At 39.4% G+C, this 27,483-nt stretch overlaps 1 protein-coding gene across 1 annotated transcript in view; it reads left to right on the top strand.

The window, feature by feature from the left end:
* Positions 1-2,736: 2,736 nt before the first annotated feature.
* The window catches only part of LOC131689738 (zinc transporter foi), a 35,518-nt gene continuing 10,771 nt past the window's right edge, over positions 2,737-27,483 (top strand). The window contains exons 1-2 of the mRNA XM_058975032.1: positions 2,737-3,613; positions 16,981-17,503. Of these exons, the coding sequence (XP_058831015.1) occupies positions 3,437-3,613; positions 16,981-17,503 (700 nt within the window). The 5' untranslated portion in view covers positions 2,737-3,436. The remainder of the gene's footprint in view (positions 3,614-16,980; positions 17,504-27,483) is intronic.

The raw sequence follows: 27,483 nt of genomic DNA, 5'->3' as shown, positions 1-27,483 counted from the left end.
TCCTATGTTTTATTCATAGCTGGAAATTGAAACTTTGTGTCATCTTAGAACTTCACTAAGTCAAGCTTTTGGGTTAATAATATTGTTGATATAGTAAGGGTGAGAGTGAGGAGGGGCTCATGATTTTTTTTCCTTCGTAACAGGCCGACGTGGGTACACGGGTACCCACAAAACTAAAATGCCCATAACTAAGGTAATATACAACCGATTTCGATACTTTTCGCCGTTTTGGATTCAGGAACTCAACCACTTTTGGACTTGGTAAAAATTAATCGGGTTACTTGATTCGGTTCCCGGGAATCCGGGTTTCCGGAAGCAGGTTCCAGTGCTGGGGTACTATTTGCGAACTTCAATGGAATACTAGCAATATGGGTATCAAAATTCTTGGGATTGCATCAGTAGGCTGTATCTCGTGGTTTTGGAACCATTTGGTGATTTGACCCAGGAACGGACATTCCGGAGCAGGTTCCCGTGGGGCCGTGAGTGGCCATTCCATTCCAATTCCATTTTTCAAATTGCCATAGGGTCCCGTAACAATAAAAAACAGACTTCCGAGACAATTTGAAGAGTTTTGATACTCATATTGGTAGGACATTATTAAAATTTACAAATCATATCCTAGTACTGGAACATTACTCCGGAAAATCCGGATTACCAAAAACCAGATCCATTATTCCGGTTCTATTGTACAGAATCAAAAAGTGGACGAGTTTCTGAATATAAAACATCTAAAAGTGTCCAAATCGGTTAAAGGAAGCCATTGTTATGACTATTTCAATTTGTGGGTACCCGGGTACCCTCGTTGGCCTGTTAAAGGTGTTTTTTGTTGGACACATAACTGTTAAGTAAAAGAATCCGATCACACGTGAATTTCCCATACAAATCATTTTACCTTTCTCATATAGAAAGGTTATGCAATCACACTGAAATTCAACTATTCAACTCAATTCGTTAAGTTCGGCTAATGTGTGTGCTTATGAGTGTGTATGTGTGTATGTTTGTATTCAACAATCGCACATCGGTTAGTCGAAGATAACCGTATCGATGATTTCAAACTTAGTCTCAAATGAAGACATAGGTTGCTATTGAATTTATTTCTGATACAACATCCGGTTCCGGAGTTACTGGATGAGAAGTGCGGCAATACAGTAAATCCGCATATAAACTGGACCACCCTAAGTATCCTATGCAATACTGATTAAAATTGGTGTCAAATTACATAGAATTGAACTTAGACCCACTAAGCCGCCGGCGCCGTTCACTGCACGTTATAATGTAATGAAGATAACAATCTTTTTAGACATCCAGAAATTGCTGGCCAGGCCAGTTATTTTTAATGGATTTAAAAAAAAAATTATCACACGATCTGAAACAGAAAATTTAAAACGATGATGTAATATTGATCTGCGATCTAACCCTAGTTAGCCATAATAGAATTGTCATCGTCCATCACAATGCCGCCCGGTTTTTGTATGTTATGTTTCTTTGCACGAGTTTGGCGGGAATATTTCGCGTCTTCGTTCACATTTGGAACCATTAATTCAAATTGATCCGAAGATTTTGCTGACAAAACAGATTGCCGAATTCACCTTTTCCAAGAGATCTCGAATCGATAGGTTGTGTTAGTGCAGGAACTGGTTACTTACTTCTTTGACATTTTTTGAATTATCTGTGTTTCGTTTCAGACCGCTTTCGTTTTTTCTAATTGCAAGTCTGGCGGTTTTTCATTTTTAAGTGTCAAAAGTATTATAAATATCTCAAGTAAGTTGCGAGAAGGACGGGAATACCAATAGTCAAAATTCGCTTTTAAGAATCATTCCGACCGTACTGTTGCTCGTAGAGTAAAGGTTACTTATATTATCTGCCAACAAATGTGTACAGCAAAGCGTTCTTTGACACTTGGCTTTTACGCCTTAATGAGACGTTACTCAAAACATGAGTCACTGAAATTTTTATTTTCTGCTGCTATTTTCTTCAATCTTCGCTAGGACTTTTAATTTTCTTTCAACACTTACCCTCACACTATTTTCATAACAAAGCAGGTAAGAAACGAACAGTGAGAATTCTGTGAAACTGTTTGACTCACTGTTATGTTTAGTGACGATCGATCGTCAGATTCAGCCTTCCTGATACGCCAGGTTGTCATATATTCGAAGTCTTATCAGACAGATGCGTAAATAATTGTTGCAGCTAGAAATAACCGTACTTCGGAAGTACCATCTGTAAATGATAAGATGATCTCCATAAAACCTCTTATCGCTCATCCAACATATGAAGAAGCAAATCATATCTTGACGACAGGCTAATCTTCTTTCTGATTCTCTCTGAACCTAAATTAACCCTATCATGACACATTGGACACGAGCGAAATTATTTTCGCAATTTTTTGTTACTTTAAAAGCGATGTAAAACTTATAAATGGTAGACAACTGAATTCTACTGTTTAAAGTATGAACAAATAAAATCTAAACTAAATAATTGATTTCTTTTTTCAATAAAATAGTACAAACCCATTATACCCCACTTATCCGCACTGGTATCAATGTTAAAGTCGCACCGAAAGGGTTAACACGATCACGAATCTCTCGGCTAATTTCACCCGATCCAGCCGAGATACCGGTTCCTCATCCCAAAGTATGTGTGTGTGTGCGTATGGAATATATGGCACTTAATTTGAATAACTCTGCTCGGTCGCTATAATCTCAGTGTCCACAAAGGGAGGACACGACGATGTTGCACGGGTAACCCACAACAATGGAGAAACTTCGACTTAGTACTTCTCAGGTTGGATATCAACGGTACATTCGGACCCAACTGCAGTCAGTAACGATCGAGACGGCAAGGTGGTAGGACTTGGAATACCGTACGAGCGCGCGATCCACGCTCGGAAGCGATGTGGACAACACCTGCGCAAATTAGTGGACGCGATCTGTCACAGAGAAGCAGACGGCTATTTAAAGCCGTGTGGTGTTCATTCTTGTAGCGCCGGTGCTTTGGAAAAAGTGTTTTCTATTTTAGTTTATTTTGTTTGTACTTGTGCTGAGTATAAATTTTACGCTTCGATTGACCCGGAAATAACTTTAATTAGCGACTGAACGGTCGTTTGTTTAAGCGACTATACCAGCAATTCAAAACAAGATAGAATAATAAAGTGATAGTGTGACAAACAATCCTTTGTTTGATATTTGTAAGCAATAGATGGTTCTATCACTAGAAAGTGATATTTTATTGTGTCAAACACCTTCAAGCAATAAACATCTTATTCCTATCACGGTGTGCAGAAGATGCAAGTGTAAATTGTCAGTGCAAACAGCAGTCCCAGCGAAGTATCAGTGATTTATGACTAGTAAATTGGTATTTAAAAGGTGTAACTACTGATGCTAGGAGCCACCATCAGTTGAAAAACAATAGAGGAACTATTGTCACTGCTGTCACCATGGGCTGTGCTCTACGTATGAGATTAGCCGTTTTCGGTGCCTTGCTAGTGGTTGGCAGTTTACCATCCATAGCCCCTGAGGTTGATGGTATTCAACAGGCTGCATCCGCCAGTGAAAATAAGTTTCTCAAATACCTGTTCAACAAATATGGTAGTAAGGGAGTGATTTCGTTCGAGGTGAGTTGTTTGTATATAAACTAATCCACATGTAAAATAAAGTTTGCTGAAGGCCCGTCATTTTTTCGCTACGTTTAGCACTTCGCAAATCGCGTTATTTCTGGTCATTTTTTGCCAAGCGAAACACGTCCTTCAGTCTCTTAGTACGAACAGGTGGTCACCAACAATTGCTGTTGCGTTCAACATCAACGGCAGTCGGGTATGCACAAAGTCATCGACCTAGGTGAATGTTCAAAAATTATAGATTGTAGCGGGAATTCAAACTTATTTGTATGCTTTTGTGTTCCCATAGGAATTTGTACGGAGTTTAACTCTCACTACGCACTCATCGCAGTGCTGTTTAAAATACACTCCTTTGCTATGATTGCGATGACTTCGTGGGTGTTACGGATCCCACGATTCGTTAAATTTTTGCGCTATTTCAATTACCAGTTTTCGCACAATTTTCAAAGCAACCAAAAATTTTGGTAAAAACCAAAATTTCTCGTTAATCTATTCCGACAATAAGTTAGTGTTGGTTTCTGATGAGGCGAAGCCGAAACGCAACACAGTATGAAATAAGGATTTGTGCCCTCCTGTACAAAGACTGGTTTTTACCAACAAATTTTCACCCTAGCGAGAAATTTTGGTTTTTACCAAATTTTCCTCCATAGGGTGAAATATAGCATAGCACCATCTTGGTTTGCACCTTTCTCTCTTATATGCAGTTGAAATTCTTCAATAACTCTAAAACGAATGAGTATTTTTACAAGAAGTGTGCGCCGCGCCGCCGATTTCAGGTGAAATTTTTATATGCAGCTTTCAACAATATTTGTACATGCAGTCTTCAACAATAATTTAATTTTTACTTGCAGTCTTCAACAATATTATGTGGAAAAAAGCTATATTAAAAAGCTAAATTTAAGGGGTTTGCCTTAGAAAACGCTTTATAAATCGATAACATTAAGTCCTACAAGCTCAAGTTGTTCAACAAAATTTCTTCATTATGAGCAGTCCTAAAACTTTGTCGAAGACACCAACTTTCTACCTCGTCAGTATAAAAAGTTAATTTTCCCAGTTCAATCATAGTAAGCCATGCCTCAATTTAATTTTTACCAGATTTTGGGGAATATTCTTACGATCAATTCCTCCAAAAATACCCTATGAATATATTCAATGATTTGGCATCTAGTGACGTTTTTGGCATTTTCGACCACTGTGCGTCGCCTGCTGGCTCGTGGTGGATTCGGATTGATTTGTAGTAGTTGTTAAGCCAACCGACTAAACTTAAACCTCTTGTATCTCGTAATCCTCATCCATCCGGGGCAACCATTAAGTACTGCTTTAGTAAGGATTGTATTCTTGCTTATTTTGTTTTGTGTTAATCATGTTTTTATCCATAGCTACTTTTCCTTACTTGCTGTCAAACCTTCGCGATATATCTCACCAGCTCAGGTCAGCTGCAAATATCGTACCCTGTTGAGACATGAACTGATCCGGGGGTGTCGACCATAAGAATTTACATCTGTTTACAACCACCTTCGCCGGGTTTCTTATCCTTCTTGGTGCTAGTCGTTCCTATTTATCTGCTAGCTGGTGCTGAGAACTTCTTGGCGGCAGTATTTTACCCTATACCGATGCCCATTTTCGCGATCCATTTCGCTGCTACTCTAACGGAATAATCAGCGGCGGTAAAATTTCTCTAGACAACGATATTCCGATTTTCTCCAACTTCGTGTTTTTCCTCCATAACTGTCGTTGCTAGCCCGCTGATCGTCATCTGCTATCTACTCACTACTTCTGCTAATATCGAAGCTTGTCGAAACGTTAACCGATCCTTCAGAGAAGCCGTCCAACTTGACATACATCCCTTTCTAGCAACCCTTGCAAAGTTTCGTCCTTGGTTTCTTCATTGATTTGTTTCTAGAGTGACCGAACTCAAATGACATTTTATGTGTCCAAACGGTTTGCAGTATATTTTTATTCCTGGATAGAAAGATAATAAATGTTTAAAAGTAAAACGCTCATGGGGGGGTTTGAACCCTCAACCCCCCCCCCCCCCCTGCCCGTGCGCACGGACCTGAGTGAGATTAAACATTTCTTAAACATATTACAGTTGGATTCTTCATTCATTGCACAACTCCTACGTAGTATGCCCCAACTAGAGACGGGATGAATACAGTTTCAAGTCCTTCACGAAACAAAACCACGAATAAACTGACTAAATTATAAATAAATCAACAAAATAAATCGAACTAAAAATTAATATATCACAAATAACAAAAAATAACAAATTCATAATATGAGTAGAAAGATTAATGAAAATTAAATCAAAAAGATTAGACAATGTTAAAGAAAGTTATAAAATGTATATAATAAATTAAATAATCTCATTCTAACAGATTGGATCAAATAAATAAAATGAACACAATGAATAAAATGAATACAATGAATAGATTAATGAAACGTATATAATAACTAAAATGAAAATATGTATAAATTAACAACATTAAATTAACAAATTTAAATGAACAGAATGAGTGAATGAAATAAACTAATCGAATAAAAGTAAACTGCGTAAAAAGAAAAAAAACAGAATAAAATTAATTAAACTACTCAAATGAAAAACTAAACGATACACACTCAATTCGGCTTGGCAGTTTCCCAACAGCTGTGTAGTCAGCAAATTTAAAAACTGATGTCTCAGTAAAGTGAGAATTGTTTGCTGATTTTCGGTGAAATATTTTCCGAGACTCAGCTATCAAACGTCACATTTACTGAGATCTCAGTAAAAAGTTGTTTGCTGAGATTTCAGCTGTTGAGATTTCGGCAAAAGATGCGAAAAAGCTGAGATTCGGCAGAAAAAATTAAGTGTGTATTAAAAAATTATATGAGTAAAAGAATAAATTAAATTGTTTCAAATTAAAATTGTGAAATGAATATATGGAATGACTGGAAAAATGAAGAAACTGAATAAAACGTATGAACTAGAACAGGGTTGGGGTAATTCGGACCTTTCATGTACTTTTGCGCAGAACCGTTTATACACAATACAGTATAAAATCGGACAAAGTTGCCTTAGAAAAAAATGTGCGCATGGCTTTCAGGAAAAAAATGTGATCAGGCTTTCAGGAAAAAAATATTTATTTGTGTATCGGTTGACGCGTTCTAGTTCTATAGCTCATAAGCCTTTACTAGGTCCGAATTTGCCCAGTTCCCCCTACTAAAGGACCGCTTGGAAGTGTTATCAGATATTGTCATATAAAACATAGAATTGTTTTCAGTGCTGTTTTTTTGTTTTCTTGAGATTTCGCTTTCTTTTTATAACATCCATCTGTAAACAACGGAAACTGAATATGAGGAAGTTTTTTTTAAAAGATATTATCAGTTCCATTATTATGCGCGCAGAAACAATTGGGCTGAAAGTGCGTTTCTGCGCTTCATATTCTGGATTGTAGAATCAGAAGTTCTGATGGAAAGACTTTGGTGTACATTTTGCTAAGGAAAATGTACACAATGATCTTGCAATGATCGCCGATTGGAAATTGTGCCAGATCCAGTCCATTTGTTTAAAAATGTAGTTAACGATAGGCTCAACGAGCCCTTTTTCATCTCATTAGTTAGGATGTCACACTATTTTGACTGTAACTCAGCTTACAGTGATTGGATTGCGCTAAAATAGGTATCAACAGCCCTGCTTCTAAGAAGCAGTAACATAAAAAATCTGGTTTGAAAAATGTAAAATACTCGCTTTTGAGTGGAACAAAAACTCGAGTACAGCCCACCCTTAGTCATCCTACCATTTGACCTAATGTGTTGAATAGAGATAGCAGACACTGCTCTAACTAATGTATTTAAATGGGTGGGATGAATACAGGAGCTAAGATGAATAAGGGCACAATACAAAAAGATGCGATTAATAAAATTTCAGAGCACCTATTGGATATTGGAGCCAAGGAAGTTTTATCAACCTCTAATTTACATAAACGTGCCATATGCGGCCCGGCTAGCCAACTTTGATTTTTACAGAAACGGGAGAGAATATTTTGATCTAAATAAATGAAGTTTTGGACACAACCGAAACAAAACTAATATTTTGGCAACATTAGTCGGGAGGGGTGTGTCATTTTCAGCAGGGATTAGCAAAATATAAGAAGAGGTGAAAATCTGGTGGATCCTAACCTAGGTAAAATATAAGAAGAGATGCAAAAAGAAGTCAGCTGGCGAATCCTATCCTAGCAAACCATACGTCATTTTACTGTTTGACTGTCAGATTTGAAACCAGGGAAAAACCAAAGACGATGTTTTAAATATTAAGACGCAGAGAGAAAAACAGTGAATTTGGCTGCACGGTTTACCAAGTTATTTTGTCTTCTAGTTTTGGCAACCAGGAGTTTTGTGTAAACAGCGAGTAACTGAATACCATGCAATCAAGGAGAGGAGAGGGCGCCCGGCAGATTATACTGCAGCATTGGAATATCCACCAAAACTCCTTAAAATTATTGAAGATAGTGTATACCAGCCAGACCAGGTATTCAACGCCGATGAAACCGATCTGTTTTGGAAGAAGATGCCATTCGGACTCAAAGCTGCGAAGGATCGGTTCACTTTATTGTTGTGTTCAAACGCCTCTGGAGATAAAGTATTAAATCATCTAATTTTTCACCGAGCAATGAGACCAAGATCGACGAAAGTTGATTTTAATAAGCACCAGTTAACTGGAGAAGTAACCCGGAAGCATTGGCTACTACAACGATATTCAAAGAATGGTTTAAGGAACTTTTTATGCCAGAGATGTAGAGATATTTGGAGGAGAAAGAACTCAAATATAAAGATCTTTTAATAATCGATGAGGCACCAGAACATGTGACTATAGACCACCCTCAGGCTCATATGATTTTCCTGCCACCCAATACAACTCTGATCTAGTCACTAAATCAAGTAACAATTTCGACATTCAAAAAATTATACATTAAGCAAACATTTAAATATATCATGGATCAGTTGGAAAACGATTCATCTTAGACGGTGATAACCGTTTGAAAAAAAAATGAAGTTCAGTGCTCGAAAGTGTTAGATACTTCGGCATAGCGTTGACGGCAATGAAATCTTCAACATTAAATGCTTGTTGAAAGCCACTGTGGGCAAGATGTGTTCGATATGGCACAGAGCCTTAGTTTGATGATAACCAAATCATAGTCCTGGCTCATGCAGTAGGTGGAAAAGACTTCGAATACTTAATAGTGAAAGACGTGGAGGAGTTAATGGCAGACACCGTGCTTGAACACGAGGACCTTTGCTGCTGTGCTGTAAATCATGATATCGAAGAGGATCAAACCGGCGAACTAGATCCGGAACAAGTCAAAAAAGGCATTACTATGTCTAATGCAGTAGTTGATCACTTTATAAACATCGACCAGAACACCGCACGAGCAACATCATTCAGAAATGATATATCGTATTGCGTGGATCGATACCAGGAGGAATTATTAAAATTGAGAATACCATTGACTCCTGTGGCCGAGCCACAGACAGTACGGAACCCTTGATCAAACGACGACGAAAGCGTACATGGCGAACATATATTGTACACTGCTTCAGAGCGAAAGCGACGTTGTGTGATTTACGACAGCAATTAGTAACCGATAAGTAGAGCGGACGAAAATATTGAATAGAACACGACTGAATTAGTATGATTTTCAAATGAACTTTTTATTAAATTATGAAATTGGTGTTTCCCGCGGGCAGATGATTTATTTTTCTACGATCCCGTTATCCTGAAAATGTAGCTTTTTGCTTTAAATATCCATTGAGTTGTTACTGTTTCCTATTTGTTTTTGTTTCAATTCTAGAAATTTTAACATTAGGGTCTTTTGACGCCTTTTTTGGGTTAGATCCATCTTTTTTTAAAAAAAGCTAAACCTACGGGGTTGGGATTCGAACCCAGATGAACTGCGTCAAATTCAATTAATTTACCAAACTATGCTAAGTCCCCCCCCCCGCCGAAAAATTACGAAAAAATTCTTTGTAACTATTTGTGAATGAAACTCGCTTTTTCATTTTGAGCATTTATTCGTGCATTGATTGGGTTAATGAGAATTTCACTAATCCGGATGTCGCCATATTGAATATCAAAATGGCACCAAACATCGATCACTAACACCTACTTGTCAAGTCCATTCCAATAATACCCATATTGACTGGGTTATTGTGAATTTCTCTAAAGCGCAAGTCGCCATCTTGGATTTCAAAATGGCACCAAACATCGATCTCTAGCTCCTACTAGTGAAAACCATTGCGAAAAAGCTCATATTGATTGGGTCTTTATCCTAACCGGAAGTCGCCATTTTTGTTTTCAAAATGGTCTCAGACATCGATAGTTGGTGTCTACTCTTCAAGCCCGTTCCAAAAATTCACATATTGATTGGATTTTAAAGAATTTCACGAAACCGGAAGCCGCCGTCTTGGTTTTAAAAATGACGTCATATATGTCGTCTACTTGTTAATCCTGTTCCGAAAACTCCCATACTGTGGAAGCTTGCTCCAAAAACGGCGACACTAATTGCGTTCCTGAGCAAACCCTTAGTCAAGCATAATGTGGCGAAAGAATCAATCCGGCGCACAGTGGAACGAAATAAAAAAGCCGGATATTGATATTTGCGACGAAACTATTAGTTATAGCACTTTTGATGTCTTCGGAAAGGTTTCTTTATTTTTTGATCACTTTAATATGATTGTGGTAAATTTTAATTTGAGGGGTATATACTCAGATAATAAAATCAACTTTTTCATTTATTGTTGAAATGGTAAGGTGTCTATGGAAAGTTTGTAGTGAAACTCTTTTCGAGAAACTTTGTCGAAAGATGCAAAATATTTATGTTTTTAGAGAGAAAAATTTATAAAGTGAAACAGATGTACATGTCAACATACCCCCTTAAAAATAGTTTTCTTTGCTATAACTTTTTTATTTGACTTTTGGAATTTTTACCATGTTTTACAAAGTTGTAGATGATTCAAAAATACATTTTGTTGGTCAAACATTCCAACTCAGAATCTCTTCGCATTAAATATTTATGACGGTTTTTTGGATTTTTTTACTCTAACTTTAAAAGACTACAGTTTGCAGAGTAGTGAGTAGTAGCAACTAAACTTATTATATTTTTGATTAATAATATATGCCTTATCAATACATATATAATTCATAAGAAGATCTAGAGGGATTCTTAGAAAAACTTCGAATAAAATACCTTAACTTTTTGCATTACAATGTGTCGCACGTTTATACGTTTACTGCACATTATTCTTAAAAATTGGCTACATTTTACATTGAAATTTACTGAAGAAACGTTAAGCTTGTTGTTTTGTATTGTAGCTTAACATTTGACTTGACTGTAAATTATTGTAAAACTACTGGCAACTCTTCTTATTACTTTTCATTGAGTTACAGTGAAAAGTGTTAGATTGGTGAAGAGTTTTTTGAAAAAAATGCAGCGATTTTATTTTGGACAATAAAATTAGCTGGATTTTGAAAAAAACCTCTAGACCCTTTAAGTTGGTGATGCAAATTTGTAAAAACATCTATTTTTAGTCCGAAAATTTGGTTTAAGAGTAGTAAAAATTGCAAAGAAAAAATAAAATGAATAAATGAACGTCTGTAATCTATGATCTCATTTTTCAACTTATCCTCAGAATCAAGGGGTAATTTACTGTTAATCAGGTAATAACCAGTAACCCACCTTAATTTCTTTCTGAATTTCTGATTCAGCTCGATTTGTCTTTATATTTGAACCAATCTCGTTGGAAATACATCAAACATTACAAAGACGGACGTTTTCTAACGGACGGTAGGTAGTATATTTTCAAAATAGTTTTTGTTAAAGGACCATATTTCTATTAATATAACATTCATTAATAGCCCCAAACTCTGGGCTTATAAAGGGTTAAATCAAATTTTCTTCAAAATAACTTTATATTCAAGGATTAAGAAACTACTCTCATACTTCGACAACATGTAAATTTTATTGTTTATATACAACAGAAGAGATATATACAGGAATATCAGAACTTATTTTAAAGGATTTCTTACACAAATGTATTACGGTACCCTACACACATGAAGCATTGATGTCTTCAATAAAATTATTTGTACTAGCACTCTCGAAAACTTTACTGAATATATTCAGTCTCGAACTAAATTTGTTTGAAAAGTAAATTCTCCGTGACTACTTCTAGGAGGACATAAGGCCATTGCCAGGAACACAATTAGTGTCTCCGTTTTGGATAACTAATTTAGTTGCAGGTTTCGTTCGCTTAATGCGTAAATATGGTTTTTTACACAATTTTTTTTTTGATGGAGGAAAACTGGTTTTTACCACAATTTTTCTCCACAAACAGAAATATAGCATATGAATATGAAACTACTAATTTCGTTTATACCGTCAAATACTTCACGCTTACGGTAGATGGTCAATGTAATAACAACTTAAGACATTGCCTAGTATATATTAAAAACAACAAGCCATGGAATCATAGTGTGGCTAAAATGAAAGGCTCAATTGCACCTGTAAGTGGATTAAAACAGGTTTTTTCTGGTCATATAGTTTCAAAATAAAAAATAAATGTTCAAGATCTATTCATTAGATAATAGACCTTTCTCGTCCGACCTACCCCCTTTTTTTCTTATTTTTATTCAGAAGACTACACATTTTTAAGAATATTTCCGTTGAAATGAGACTTTTTAGAGCTATCGTGATTTTTTAATGATTTTTTTAAATTTTAAAAATGCAAGAATGTTGAGTATGTTTTTCACCTTTGCAAGAATGGTGGGACTCAAAATGTGTGTTTGGGCAACACTGTTCTGTATATTTTTTCTTGAGTTCCTGGCAACGCGGCAAATGAAGTGGTGAGTCGCGGTACAAAGTTCATTGGTTATGTAAACAAACAAAAGTGAACCTCACGGTGGAGAACATTGCATGATGATGTCTAACCTCACTTTTTGACAGTTCAGAGAGATTGTTTACATGGTCTTGAAATTTTTGTTGATTCGATCATAGTATGAGAAACTTGGTTTGGTTCGCTGCCAAATGTTAACACTTTCCAAACAAGGTCGCTCAGCTTTAATTTTTTATTTGATGTCGGCATCATACATTGTTCCGTTAAATTTAACATTTTTACTTTTCTTGTACATGATTCATTGAAGAAGTAAGGAATTTCTAGCCAAACATTTGAAAAAGGCCTACTGCCCAATGCAAACAAATCGAATTTTCATGTTCTCTATTAAAATCCTGGGACAGAACATGTAGATAGATGTTTTCTTTTTCTTTTTTTCTGTTCATTTGATCTCTTGTCTTGCATAGCCACTCTTTCTTCCTCACATATTTTAAATGGACTGGCTACATTTGACAGTTCCCCCTGACTGCATTTGACGGTTCCCTTTGGCTGCATTTGACAGCTCCCCCTGGCTGCAATTGACATTAGGTTTTTTCGTATCCACACGTCCCGTCCCAGTTAAAAACTATCTATCTGGCCATGTACATTAGACCTCTCCACATTTTGAAAAAAAAAAATTGAAATATATATGGGTCAGCTCAGATTTTTGTTCTACGTGAGAATTTAAGAAGTTGCGCCAAAAATGACTCAATTTGGACATGATTTAGAGGTGTCTGCAATCAAAAATCGTGTTTTTGCTATGTTTCCATAGTAAGATCACTTACACTCTGATTTAATAGGCCCTACATGCCCACATATCAGCACATGTTGTTCCTTAGATATATCTTAACATGTTTTAACAGGTGAACATAGCTCTAATCGCAACAGAAAATTTGTCAACTGGATTTTTATATAGAAAAGTATATCAAAATCAAGAAAAATTAGTAGCAATTTTTCTTGGTTCTGAAATTCTTTTCGATATAAAAATTCAGATAACAATTTTTCTTTTGCGATTAGAGCTATGTTCACCTGTTAAAACCTATTAAGATATGTCTAAGGAACAACATTTGATGATATCTGGGCATGTAGGGCCTATTAAATCAGAGTGTAAGTGATCAAGAGGCAAGCCATACTGGAACGCAGCGAAATTCCTCACAATGAATTGATCTCGTTAGATGAAATTCCAGAAAGTACAATTTTCATAGCATAATTTAATCGACCGAAATTGTAGTCCTCAGTCGAGAGAGAGACTGATAGAGTAGCAGCAGTTAGGAATTTTCTTTCAAAAGCTAGGAGCGGTTTCGCGTATCCTGCGCTAAGTAGAGAGCGTTAAGAGAGATCTCCGAAGCATGTCAAGTGCTATCAGATGAGAAAAAACCTCGCATCTATGACCAGTACGACAAGGACGGTCTGCTGACCAGCGGTTCCGTCCGGTACCACCATAACACATGGCACCGACGACACATATATATTCACAACATACTAATTACTTATCCTTCCGAAAAAGTAAATAAATTGACTATGCAATTTACCATTCGCTTCCTAGTTATTTCCTGCCACTTTGAGCAAGACAGCAGTTGCAGAAGCTTTATTGCGGTGCCAAAATGATTGCAACTCGGGATATAATATAAATTTACATATAATTTCTCCTCCCTGATATTCTTCCAGAATGTATAATGCCCTGCATTCTTACCACTCCTATCAAATCCTTCTTACTCCTTATCGTCAGTGCCGAGCACTGTTTTGCATTTGCCGGTTAAATCAACGATAATGCGATAATCGACGAAACTTTTGCTGTAATGGAATTTGAACACGAATAATAAATAATTGTTCCATTCGAAAGCGATAACCTTATTGTCCTCATGTTTGCAGCTATCATACGCTAGTAGGCATTCTGACCAATGGAACCGTTTGTCGGTATGGGCATTGAACGAATTCGTTACCTATAAAGTTTAGGTAAACTTCACCACCTAAAAATTTGTAATCAATCGGATCATCTTGTTAGGACTTAACCCACGATCAAACAATCAAAAGTGTACAAATCCTTATCCATCATCCAGAAAGCAATCGTTTTATAGCCCAATGTTTGATCTTGCGATTCAGCATATGCCACCGGGTTTTACATCTAGCGCCGATTGGTCAATGTATGAACCAGGTTCCCATTGGTCCAATCCTCATCCCTCTTGATTTGATATTCTTTCAAAGAGCATCGAAAGTATTCAAGAAATGTAAATTTTAAAAGTCCATGTAAACAAGTCTTAGATAAACAAGCACACTGAACTGTCAGAAAAGTGAGGTTATACATTTTTTTTAGAGTACTTGACAATCTGTAACTGTATAAGTGTGTTCGACGATTTGTTTTCCTCCACCTGTCATAGGTGGAGATAAACAAAACGAAAATAACTTTTCAGTCGGATGATTCTCATGATGGAATCTGACCAACCGGCATTGTACGTCTTCGGAATGACTTTTACAGCGACAAAGAGAATTTCAGCACCATTATAAATACTTTATGCGAACTATATCAAATGTTTAAATTGGCTGACTGTTTTACATATGACAGCTGGAGGAAAACAAACTACCCAAGTGGTGTGAGTGAAATGATTTGCATAGAACTCTATACAATGCTCTATGTTTTTGACAGGTATATGAATGAATCATTCAGCATCAGTGATGCCAGGTCTATTTAAACAATAGCCTGCAGTAAAAATATAAAAGTCTGGTGATTGCTACAAAAATCTTCAATAAATTTGACATAGAAATGTAGTATTTATATATTTTAAATGATCGGAAATGTTGAAGGCTGGTGTATAAATTGGCTGGCATAGGCTTTGTTCTGCTAAATATTTGTAATTTGCAAAAGATCTGCAGTGAAAATGCTAAATCTGCAGATTTACTAATATATATGCAGATCTGGCATCCTTTTAGTATTCCCCACAGGAAATTCATCCAAATGGTGTAAAAATACGAGGAAACAAGGTAAGATAGGTATTCAGAATATGGGGTTAAATGAGCAACTTGCACTATTTTTGATTTTTTCAATAGTTAGAGGTACCAAATCATCGCGGCAATAGGCAGTAACGAATTGGAGATAAAAAAGGAAGCATCCTATCATTTAAATTTTTTTGACGAGAAAGGTCTATTGGTTATTTGTTCTCCAAAAAACAGCACAAACTCAGGTTTTGAGTGTAGGGGATAAACATTTTGGGATTCCCCAACGAAGAACTTTTAAGATGCCCGGGAAAAATCACCTCCAATGTACAAACATAACGGACTCAAGGCTTTGTAGCAGTGTACAGTGGATCAGAAAGGGATGAACTTCCCAAATTAGGAATTCCATATTTTGTTTATCGTCAAAGTTAAAGCGAGTGGGAAAATGGTCAGATACTGTAACAGAGCAGCCGGCGAGGTTGACTAGTAGCTTATATTGAGTTCTACAAGATGACGACACGAATGAACTCATGATGAATGAAGTTCATGTTTGACAATTGAATACTTTACGCTGACGTTACAAATGAGTGTTCATTTTTGACAGTTCGCTTGTACTGTTTACATGGACTTAGAAAAATTCTTTACGATTTCTTTCGAGCGAGTCCTGCGAAGAAAAGTGAGGTTAACTGTATCAGTAAAGAACCTAATTCTCGGTGGTTTGTTTACTGTGTCAGTTGCGTGAGTTCGAGTGCAACGGGTGGTCATCTGTTACATTCTAACCACGTAATTCCTATGTAAACAAACCACCGAGATTTGTCAAACGAAGTTCAGCCGGCTGATTTTGTGGGGTTATGTCGGTTGGTGTAAAACCTAATAGAAGTTTCAAGTCTATAATTCCATATCAACATTTGAATAGGGCTAATAAGATTTGTAAACAAACTTTTGTTTTGCTGATTTCTCCTAATTTGTTATCATTTCAACACAGAAAACATTTGAAATTGATTCTACCAAGGATAAAGATGTTGATTTATGTGTATTTTTCATGAAATTCAACTCGGTAGCGGAATAATGAGCGAAATAAGTTTGTTTACAAAAGTCTCATTAGCCCTTTTGAAGAATTACTATTGAATTCAAAAAAAATCGCAAAAACCATATTGTATCTTTGAACTATACAAAAATATATAACATTTACTTCGACGCTTTGTTTTAAACCAAACAGATTCTGAAACATTTTCGATTAAAAGCGTACCGATTCTAAATTGGCAGGACCTGTTAGTATTATAACAAATATTATGTATGAATCTTCATCTCAACGAAAGTTCACCGACTGACAAACAATGTTTATAATCTCTTCCGAAGTGCAAGTCATCCGGAATTACTCTAGTAGCATCAAACAATGGAACAATCTAGTGTCAACACTCAGCCGCACTGGCTTGATTTGTTTTGCACACTACGCAATATTTGAATAAGTCGTGATTGCCACAGACAAATCAAATAATAGAGTTTATTTCTCTTTTCTTCCTCACCAGGGCCTAGAGCATTTGATGCACAGTCTCGGACTCGGCGGTTTGGACTTTATCCCGACGCACACGCTTGACGAGCACCGGCCGGAAGGGTTCAAAACCGAAAGTCTGGTGAATTCGTTCACCAATACTGTCGGTGATACTAGCGATAAAGTAACCGTTTCATTCCCCAACATAGCCGATGATCATGAGACTAAACCCGACCGGCCATGGTATGAAACGGTGGTGACCAATACGCAGTCTCCTGCTAGTACGGCTGAACTCACGCAACGGAGCAGCGACGTCGATTCCGGGCAAAGTACACCCGATTCCCGCCAAGATGCAATCATCAACAGCTCGTACCAGATTCGCACTTTGAACGAAGTGCGGCCGGATGTTGTTCATATCGGCCAGAAGGAAAATAAAATCAACCGTCTGAGCAGTGACGAAAGCGATGATAACACGAATAGCAAGTGGCACAATGAAGTATGGCAGGAAATTATCTTTAAAGAGATTCACGACCCACAGCATCGTCATCCGCGCCGAGACGGTAAGATATTGCGCACAGTCTCCATTAGCTTTTAGTGGCGGGATTACGGTCGCGGAGATGTGACAATCCTGTAAATAGTGTAGGTATCATCATCACCTACTAACTACAAAAATGGTCACGTGCTCTTGACTGAGTTGTTGATATGATTCCGGGGCCACTAATTAAACAAGATCATTCAGTAGCGCACTGCACAACACCTACACGGTGATATGGACAGATTGTCCAAAGCAGGCTGATCTTTACCAGCCTCTCGCATAACAAAGCACCATGCGCACGTCACGACTTATGAGACGTGAACTGAATGCATTACGAAGCGACAATTTGTGGGCACATACCGACCTACGCAAGCGTCACGGATTGAGACAAAAGCTTTAGTAATTTGCTCGCTTTTGCAGTGTATGGCATAAAATACCAATTGATATACTGAATACCGATAGTTTGTCGGCCCTTTTTTTTTCTCGCGATGTGGCATCTGATGGAGAGCAAATATGCGATTTGATAGATGAATCCCCCGTCATTGCAATTGTTTCGCATGTTCCACAGATTTCACTAACTGTGTACAAGAAACAGATTTGTAATTGGTAGTGTTGCATGTTTCCAGTTCTAACTTGTCTTTGAGCTTCGCCTAAAACCTAGCGATAGTTTATATTAGATTATTCTTAAAAAGATTGGAGTGGTTTCACGATGTCGTTTTAAAAAAACTGTTAACCTGTCCATAATTTTAAGCATTGAAATAATTTAATTTGTACTTCATTTTCTGCTAGTGATACCACTTTTGCGAGAATACTCGGTAAAAAAATTATTGTCGAAAAGCATCTAGTTTATTACACCATTCTCACAACGACAGGATTTTAAAATCTGTATTGTTTTTTAGAATTCACCAACAAGAAACTCATAAGAATTGTGAAATAAAATTTAATTCGCTTTCATCCACTATGTACTACCCTACCACAAGGTCTAACAAATAATACTAAAATGATCAGTTGGTTATATCAAATGGAAAACTTTCAAATGTATTTAACACATGACTCATATTTTTTTAAATGTTTTAGTGTTTGCCATGTCAAATCGTTTTCTGACTGCTCGATAACCAAAGTAAACACCGCAGAGAGATAACCAAGGGTATTATGTGTGCAATAAGGGAATGATTAGTTTCTCATCTTCAAGATCGCGTATTATTTAGTTTGGTTCAATTCGTCGTCTGCAACACGAAAAGTATGCAGCTGAAAAAAGTACAAAATCCGTTTTAGTTTTGTTCATTAGTTGATTGCTGTATCAACGACAGAACAATAACTACACTTTTTTTAATGGATATAGTGATTTTTGGAAATTATTCTTATTTATAATTCAAAACCAGCCATCGCGGATTAGGTAGGACAGATTAAATGAACTCGCCCCGTATGGCCAGACGAAAGTGTGCCGCTTAATCCAAATGATTTATCCAAATTATCACCACATGAAACGGAACCTCAGTTATTACTGCAATTCACAAAGAATAGTAAAGAGTGTTACGAAAAAAATAGTCAAACAAAAATGTTTGTAATTCGGTCAAACTTTTAATTAAAAAAGTAAATTATGTTGCCTTTGGAAGATCACTAAAGAATGAATAAAAATATTCACTCAAGCTTCCTTTTTAGCAAATGCAAATTACCGGGTCTTTCTTTTGACTACTTCCAACAAATTTTGCACAGCTCATTCGGTCACTTTCCTCGCTGCAGAACGCCAGTTTGCTTTCAACTGCATCTCGCTGACAACTATCATCCGCGTTTTTTTCGAGGTTCCGCTTCACGATTGCCTAAAATTTGTACATTGGGCGGAGTTCTGGCGTGTTGTGAGGGTTCATGCCTTTGGGTCACCTGTACGTTGTTCGTGGCATACCACTGCATGGCTTTTTCCGTAATAGCAAGATGTCAAATCCGGCCAATACAGAACGGAACATTTGTGTTACACGATGTAAAGCAATAGACGTTTTTCCAGGCGCCATATTGGACAAAGATTATGGGGTTCCACTTGCACCAGCTGGCCACTATTTTCATCATCTTCGCGGCCTTTGATTTTCGATTCAAACTAGCTATCGAGAAACGTTTTCTTAACACTTTTACTAAGTTGGTGACAGTTGATTTGGCCATATTAAGCAATTTCGGCAAGGTACCATGCAAGTAGTTCAGATTTTCAAAATCAAACAATGGGCATGATGATACACACATACAACATTAAAATGAGGAGTGTGTAGGCGTTTTAATGCACGATGACAAACACATGCAACAAGTTGAAGTGGACTAAGTTTAGATCGCAACACCCTTTATGTACAGCCAAAATGTTGTGCTTCTGTCTTTGATCTCTACTCTTCTTAGAATTTACAACATTTTTCTGCTACTTTTTTCGATTGAAGCCTCTATTTAACCGTATGTGCAGGGTTGAAAATCAAACACAAATCAGCTCCGTACAAAGCTTACCAACTGGTCGGTGTTAAGTCGGACCGGACTAAGTGACATTGTGTTCATTTCGAGATAAACGCAGCATTCTTTAAGTCGTAATTCGGAATGGTCCTTGCCATAATTCTTGTTTATGGCTACATATTCCAAATCTGTCGAATGTAGCGGAAGAAATTCTTCATCCGGTGGTATCATTATTTAACTTTTTGAGCTTTTGCGACCTTTTTTATTTATTTATTAACAGATTAAGGCCGAAGTGGCCTGTGCCGTATACAAAAGATTCCTCCATTCCACTCGGTCCATGGCAGCGCGTCGCCAGCCACGCAGTCTGCGAAGGGTCCGCAAATCGTCTTCCACCTGGTCGATCCATCGTGCTCGCTGCGCGCCACGTCTTCTTGTACCGGTCGGATTGCAATTAAGAACCGTTTTCACCGGGCTATTGTCCGACATTCTGGCTACGTGCCCGGCCCACCGTAGTCGTCCGATTTTCGCGGTATGACAGATGGGCGGCTCCCCCAACAGCTGATGCAACTCATGGTTCATTCGCCGTCTCCATGTGCCGTCTTCCATCTGCACTCCACCGTAGATGGTACGCAGCACTTTCCGTTCGAAGACACCAAGTGCGCGTTGGTCCTCCACGAGCATGGTCCAGGTCTCGTGCCCGTAGAGAACTACCGGTCTAATCAGCGTCTTGTAGATGGTCAACTTCGTACGACGGCGAACTCTGTTCGACCGAAGTGTCTTGCGGAGGCCAAAGTAAGCACAGTTTCCTGCCACGATGCGTCTACGAATCTCTCTGCTGGTATCATTGTCGGCGGTCACCAGTGAGCCCAAGTACACGAACTCTTCAACCACCTCGATTTCGTCGCCACCGATGCAAACTCGAAGCGGGCGGTTCTCATTCTCTTCTCGTGAACCTCTTCCTATCATGTACTTTGTCTTCGACGTGTTGATGGCAAGTCCGACGCGCTTGGCTTCTCTTTTCAGTCTGATGTAGGCTTCCTCCATCTTCTCAAAGTTTCGTGCAATAATATCAACGTCATCGGCGAAACCAAGTAGCTGAACGGACTTTGTGAAAATCGTACCACTCGTGTCGATCCCTGCTCTTCTTATTACACCTTCCAGCGCGATGTTGAATAACAGACACGAGAGACCATCACCTTGCCGTAACCCTCTACGTGATTCGAAGGGACTCGAGATCGTCCCTGAGACACGTACAACGCACACCACCCGATCCATCGTCGCCTTCACTAATCGCGTCAGTTTGTCCGGGAATCCGTACTCGTGCATAATCTGCCATAGCTGATCTCGATCGATAGTGTCGTATGCGGCTTTGAAGTCGATGAACAAATGATGTGTGGGCACATTGTACTCGCGGCATTTCTGCAGTACTTGACGAAGAGCGAACACCTGGTCCGTGGTAGATCGTTCGCTCATGAAACCCGCCTGGTACTGCCCCACGAACTCTCTTGCAATTGGTGATAGTCGACGGCATAGTATTTGGGAGAGTACCTTGTAGGCGGCGTTCAGCAGGGTGATTGCTCGGTAATTACAGCAATCCAGCTTGTCGCCCTTTTTGTAGATAGGACACACGACACCTTCCATCCACTCCTCCGGTAAAATCTCCTCCTTCCAAATCTTGGTAATCACCCAGTGCAGCGCTTTAGCCAGTGGCTCGCCACCGTATTTTAGTAGCTCGCTTGGTATTTGGTCAACCCCAGCGGCTTTATTATTTTTGAGCCGGCTAATCTCCTCCTGGATTTCTTGGAGATCCGGAGCCGGTAGTGTAATGTCTTCCGCGCGTGCTCCCAGGTGCGTTACCGTGCCATCCTCGCCGTCTGCTGCATCGCCGTTCAGATGTTCTTCGTAGTGCTGCCGCCACCTCTGGATCACCTCACACTGGTCCGTGAGAAGATTCCCGTTTGTATCTCTGCACATGTCGGCCTGTGGTACGTGGCCCCTGCGCGAGCGGTTCAACTTCTCGTAGAATTTCCGTGTGTCTTTAGCGCGGTACAGCTGCTCCATTGCTTCGCGATCTCGGTCTTCCTGCTGGCGCTTTTTGGTCCGGAAAACCGAGTTCTGCCTGTTCCGTGCCTGTTTATATCGCGCCTCGTTCGCCCTCGTGCGGTGTTGCAGCATTCTCGCCCATGCTGCATTCTTCTCTTCGACTAACTGCTCGCATTCGCCGTCATACCAGTCGCTTCTTCGGTCCGGGCCCGCCGTACCTAGTGCAGTGGGTGCGGTGCTACCTATGGCGGATCGGATATCTCTCCAGCCATCTTCAAGGGCAACTGCGCCTAGCTGCTCTTCCGTTGGTAGTGCCACTTCCAACTGCTGCGCGTATTCTTGAGCCACTCTGCCATCTTGTAGCCGCTCGATGTTTAGCCGCGGCGTTCGGCTTCGACGAGAGCTATGCACTGTCGAAAGTTTTGAGCGCAAGCATACTGCAACCAGGTGGTGGTCCGAATCTATATTCGCACTGCGATAAGTGCGGACGTTTGTGATGTCCGAGAAGAATCTACCGTCGATTAGAACGTGGTCGATTTGATTTTTTGTTACTTGGTCCGGTGATCTCCAGGTGACTTTGTGGATATCTTTGCGAGGGAAGAAGGTGCTTCGGATTACCATTCCACGGGAGGCTGCTTTTGCGACCTTGTTCGATCTGATTTATCGCCGACTAAGTACGTTAAGCTCGTCCCCTATGCAATCACTCCAAAACAGAAGCGTTCGACCAAAGCCCAAAGGACTGAGTATCACATTCCAATCATCTCAGTTCGTCGAGATCGCGAAATGTTTATGTGTGCGTGTTTAGCGGTAAACTCCAGATTGTCTAATTTACTGAGCCATTCAACTCCCTTGTTCCATTCAACACTACGACTCAGCTGCCTTGTGCCATTTAACGCTGCAACTCCTGTGGTTCCCTTCTCGTGCCAATTAGCACCACTTCCTCGATGATCCATTCAGCTTCGGACTTTTTCGCGAACTACTCGGTCTAGTCCACGACGATGGACCTAGCCTACTCCGACGGAGAATCCCCCGACGAGAGAAGTTCTCCCGAAACCGAGCCAAGCAGAAAGGTACTTATGTCTGTTCGGCATTAGCGGTGGAGCAAGGCATGCGGTTAGCTGGCGCCCAACGACCCGAGACTGGTGGTATCTCGTCGCGGTCTACTCAGTCTAGTCCTCGGCGATGCAGCTCTCTTCTTTGGTTTTCGTTATATGTCTCTCGGGCCAACCGGTAGGGTTCCGTGGTCTGACCAGTGATTCCGGATGGAACGTTGTGTCAAATTCGCTGGCGCGCCGACGACCCATACCCGGTGCTCTGTTACAGTTTACTCGACTAGTCCCCAGCGGTGGATCTAGCCTACTCCGGCGAAGAGTTTCCGGCGGTATCGATAATGAAACACTAGATATGTTACTAAGTTTTAATTTCCGCAAGATTCTACTGTATCGATTTTGTTGGCTATTTTCGGCAAATTTAAGACTAAGAAAAACGAAAGCAATGAAAGTGAAAATAGGTATACTTAAGCTGACCAACTCTGACGAAAAAATCCGGACACCGGAAGCGTAATCGTTCACCACGTCCAGGTAGATAGTTCGTATGGTGCTCGGATTTTTTCGACAGAGTTGGTCAGCTTAGGTATACTAGAGCTAATCAGTTATAAACATAGAACGGAAAAGGCAGCTGGCTCATATGGACATGGTCGACAGGAAATGAAAGGATAGCTTGGTGTCGATTGAATGCATACGTCACGGCTTGATGCTAGCTTGGGGAAAAATAATCGTATGGTTGTTCTACGCGAGGATTTCTGATACGATTTTTGGCGGTGTCGGCATCCAACGAACCGCTTTGCAGTTAATGACCAACAACGCCTCCGTCTTGTTGTGAGCTATCTGCTCTTGACTCCGTTCATCTAGTTCTTGATCGCGTCTATTGTCACCGTCACCGACACCTTCACTTCTTCAAGTGTCTCACGTATCACCGTTAGAGACACGTCATTCACGAAACCCACGATTTTCACTTTCCTGGGCAGCCACAGTTTCAAGACTTCATCGTACATCCTATTCCAAAGAGTTGAACCGAAAATGGAACCCTAAGAAACGCCCACTGTGACTCGAATTGACTTCTCTCCTTCATTCATCTCGTACAGCCGCACTCTGCTCTGGAAGAGCTCTGCAGGATCTGGCATAGATGATCGCAGACGCTCATTCTGTGCCGGCGGGGTGGCGAGCACACGGTAGACTGCACACAGCAGGGAAACGTTTGCAAAGTTTACACGGTTTAACTGTGCGCGAGGTGATGCCGCCACTGCCGAAAATTTATAGCGCCTGCTTTTTTGGAGTTTCGGTAGTGGTGGTATTGACTCGCACAGAAGTGTTTCGAGTGTATCCAGCAAACATATAGGCCTATACGTGGTCGGATCGCCCGGTGGTTTCTCTAATCTTGCTGACGAAAGCAGTTTATTCACCATCTTATGTCTCTTCTACCTTGGCTAATTTTGTTACTTTCGGCAATGCATTTTGCTTCTGCTGCCACTATTGCTGTCGCTGCTGTTGTTATTGCGGCTGAGGTCACTGTATTTGCTACTCACCTTCAAGCGTACCACCGCTAGTACTCAATGAGGCCACCAAATTCAACGCTAATGATCCCTTGTCCGTGACTGCTTCCTCCTTGGGCCCCAGTAGCGCGTTCACGAGTGCGCCTGCAATCCAATCTGTTGTCTCTGCTATCTGTGCCGTGCCGCTTGGCGAAGATTTGATCACTATCGGCCTTCCTTGACAATGGATTTAGCCATGTGGGTTTTTTATTGTAATTGGTGGCTGGCTCTGTTTGCTCTACAATGAGTCTACATGTTACAAACTGCCCGAAACCAATGTAATTGGAAGCGAGTTGTCCACATGTGTTAGCCATGGGTTAGCTTTGTTAGCTTTAGCAGTGAACCCAGCAAAATGATAGGAGTCAAGGTGCTTCAATGGAAGCGGGAGTCATATCAACTCAATTTCATAGAATAATTTTTATTTTGAATTTTGAGTAGGGGAACATGGGGAGACTTGACCAGGCGCAAAATTCTATTATTGACTATGACGTGTTCTATTAGGTTTACAAAAAATTTACAAAATTGACATTGAAAGCAATGACTTATGTTGGGGAGACTTGCCCAAGATTTTATGAGAAGACATGACAAAGTGGCAATGAGCTAAAGAAAGATACAAATTTTCTGATATTTACTATGCTGTGGTACCTACAGTTAATGTTAATTACTTCACAAAAAAATTTCACATCAAATATCAGGCTATATCTTTTAGTACTAGTAAACAAAGTTAGCAGAAATATGGCTGATTTCGTGACGTGTGAACATGCAATATAAGCAGTATAGTTAATCCTTCAAAGAAAATGCATTAAAAACAGTCGACTTATGAAATGGCAACCCTTCTATAATTTTTTCTGTTACCTAAGGATCTCGACAATATGGAAAAAAAGATCACTGTATGTTTGTTATTTTTTTTGCTTTGATTTTTCAAAATTCTCTTGGTCAAGTCTCCTCAGGTCTTGATCAAGTCTCCCCGCAGTGGGGAGACTTGACCAAAAAAAACGATCACAGAAAAACTTTTATAGCTTTTGAAAAAGTAAATTAAAAAGTCTGCAATAAATCATGAACGCGCACAATACCTTTGCACATTATATCTCAATGGTATTAAAAAGTTTTTCTAAAAACGTGGCCAAGCCTCCCCATGTTCCCCTACCGAAAATGGCTCCATATCTTTAGGGGAACAGGGGAAAAAATTGTTCCCAAAACCGTGAATAAAGTGTAATGAATTCTAGAACAATAACGTTTTTACGTTACTAAAACAAGACCATGAAAAAATCCACTTGTGTTATAATTATGTTCAATTTCCCTTCAGTAATGCCGCTTTTATTGGTGGAAATATTTTTTTTTTACATTTTAACGACATTCAACTAGCTAGAGATTACTGGGTAGAGAAAGTTATGAAAATTAGAGCCATAGTACTCAAGTGAGAGTAAGGATGTTTTTTTTATTCATTTCGTTTATTTGATAGGCACAAATGCGTTAGCTTGGCGGTGCCAAATGCTTTTGTTTTTACATTTTGGATATCTTAAAACTAGGAGGTTACAATGTTGAAATATTTTTTTACAAAGGAAAAGAAAGTTTACAGCTATCTTAAGACTAGAAATAAGATTCAATATACAAAAGAGGGCCAAAAGATTTTTTTATGAAAAAATTTAAAACAAGGGATTCACTTTGATATACAAGAGGGGGAGTAATAGTATTTTACGAAATATTTTACGGTTATCTTAAAACTAACAATATAGTTTAGTACACAAAAGGGGGAACAAATATTTATGAGAAATTTCACAGAAATCTTAAAACTAGGGATTCAATTCTATTTACAAGATGGAGGACAAGAGTTTCAATAAAGAGTAAAAATTATAGCTATCTTAAAACTAGGAATACAGAACACTAATTTGAATTTTTTAACTAAAACTTATGCTTGGTCAAGATATTCAAAGGGTGGCTTATTTCCGCATCAGTGTAGCAGCAGTTGTATCAAGGACAGGGGAGAGACAGGGAAAGAAGAGCAAAACTTGCAACTTTCGCTCGAACGGCGGGGGGGGGGGGGAGGGGGATCAGCGTATCAAATTTGCGCCTCAGTATAGTAAGTCGTCGAGTACCGGATTGGCGGATGGTATTCTTCGGACCCGCGGGGAATCTTTCAAAAGTCATCGGACCTCGAGTCGCTCTCGCTTCAGTTTCCTTCTATGCAGGCGTAGTGGTAAGGGCGATGGCGGTTACATAGTGGCACTCTGGAGCTGATCGGTTCCACAAGGCAGGAGGAAACTCTAAAAACGAGAAATAAAAGAGAGGGGCTAAATTGGGATATTTATCGTTTTTATGAAGGTATAAATAAGGGACATATAGGGGAAATCACGAGTTGCCAGCATATCTCGGACTGGTACATTGGGTGGTCTACCTCGGGCCCGAAGGGATTCCTTTAACTGAGACCTGGCGTCACAATACCCGGCGCACACCCAGACAACGTGTTCGATGTCGTGATAGCCCTCGTCACAAGCGCACAGACTACTCTCCGCAAGCCCAATACGCCGCAAATGCGCATCCATGGTGTAGTGATTGGACATAAGTCGGGACATTACACGAATAAAATCCCGACCCACATCCATCCCCCGAACCAAGGCTTCGTTGATACCTTTGGGATAATCGAATGTAGCCATCGTCCAAGTTCCCCATTGCTCCACGAGGTTTGCCAACTGTTGAGCGTCCTCTGACGACAAATACTAAAAAATTCGTTGAAGCAGATTGGTCTTTCGTATATGTCACCATTTAATGCGCCCACCTTTGCTAATGAGTCGGCCTTTTCATTGCCCGGGATAGAACAATGAGAGGGGACCCAAACAAAGGTAATCTGATAAGATTTTTCAGATAACGTACACAAGGACTCCTGTATCTTCCCCAGAAAATACGGTAATTGCTTTTTAGGTTTCACCGCACGAAGAGCCTCGATAGAG

Source organism: Topomyia yanbarensis, chromosome 3 (assembly GCF_030247195.1).
Source record: "Topomyia yanbarensis strain Yona2022 chromosome 3, ASM3024719v1, whole genome shotgun sequence".
NCBI lineage: Eukaryota > Metazoa > Arthropoda > Insecta > Diptera > Culicidae > Topomyia > Topomyia yanbarensis.
This window is presented reverse-complemented; position numbering and strand designations above follow the sequence as displayed.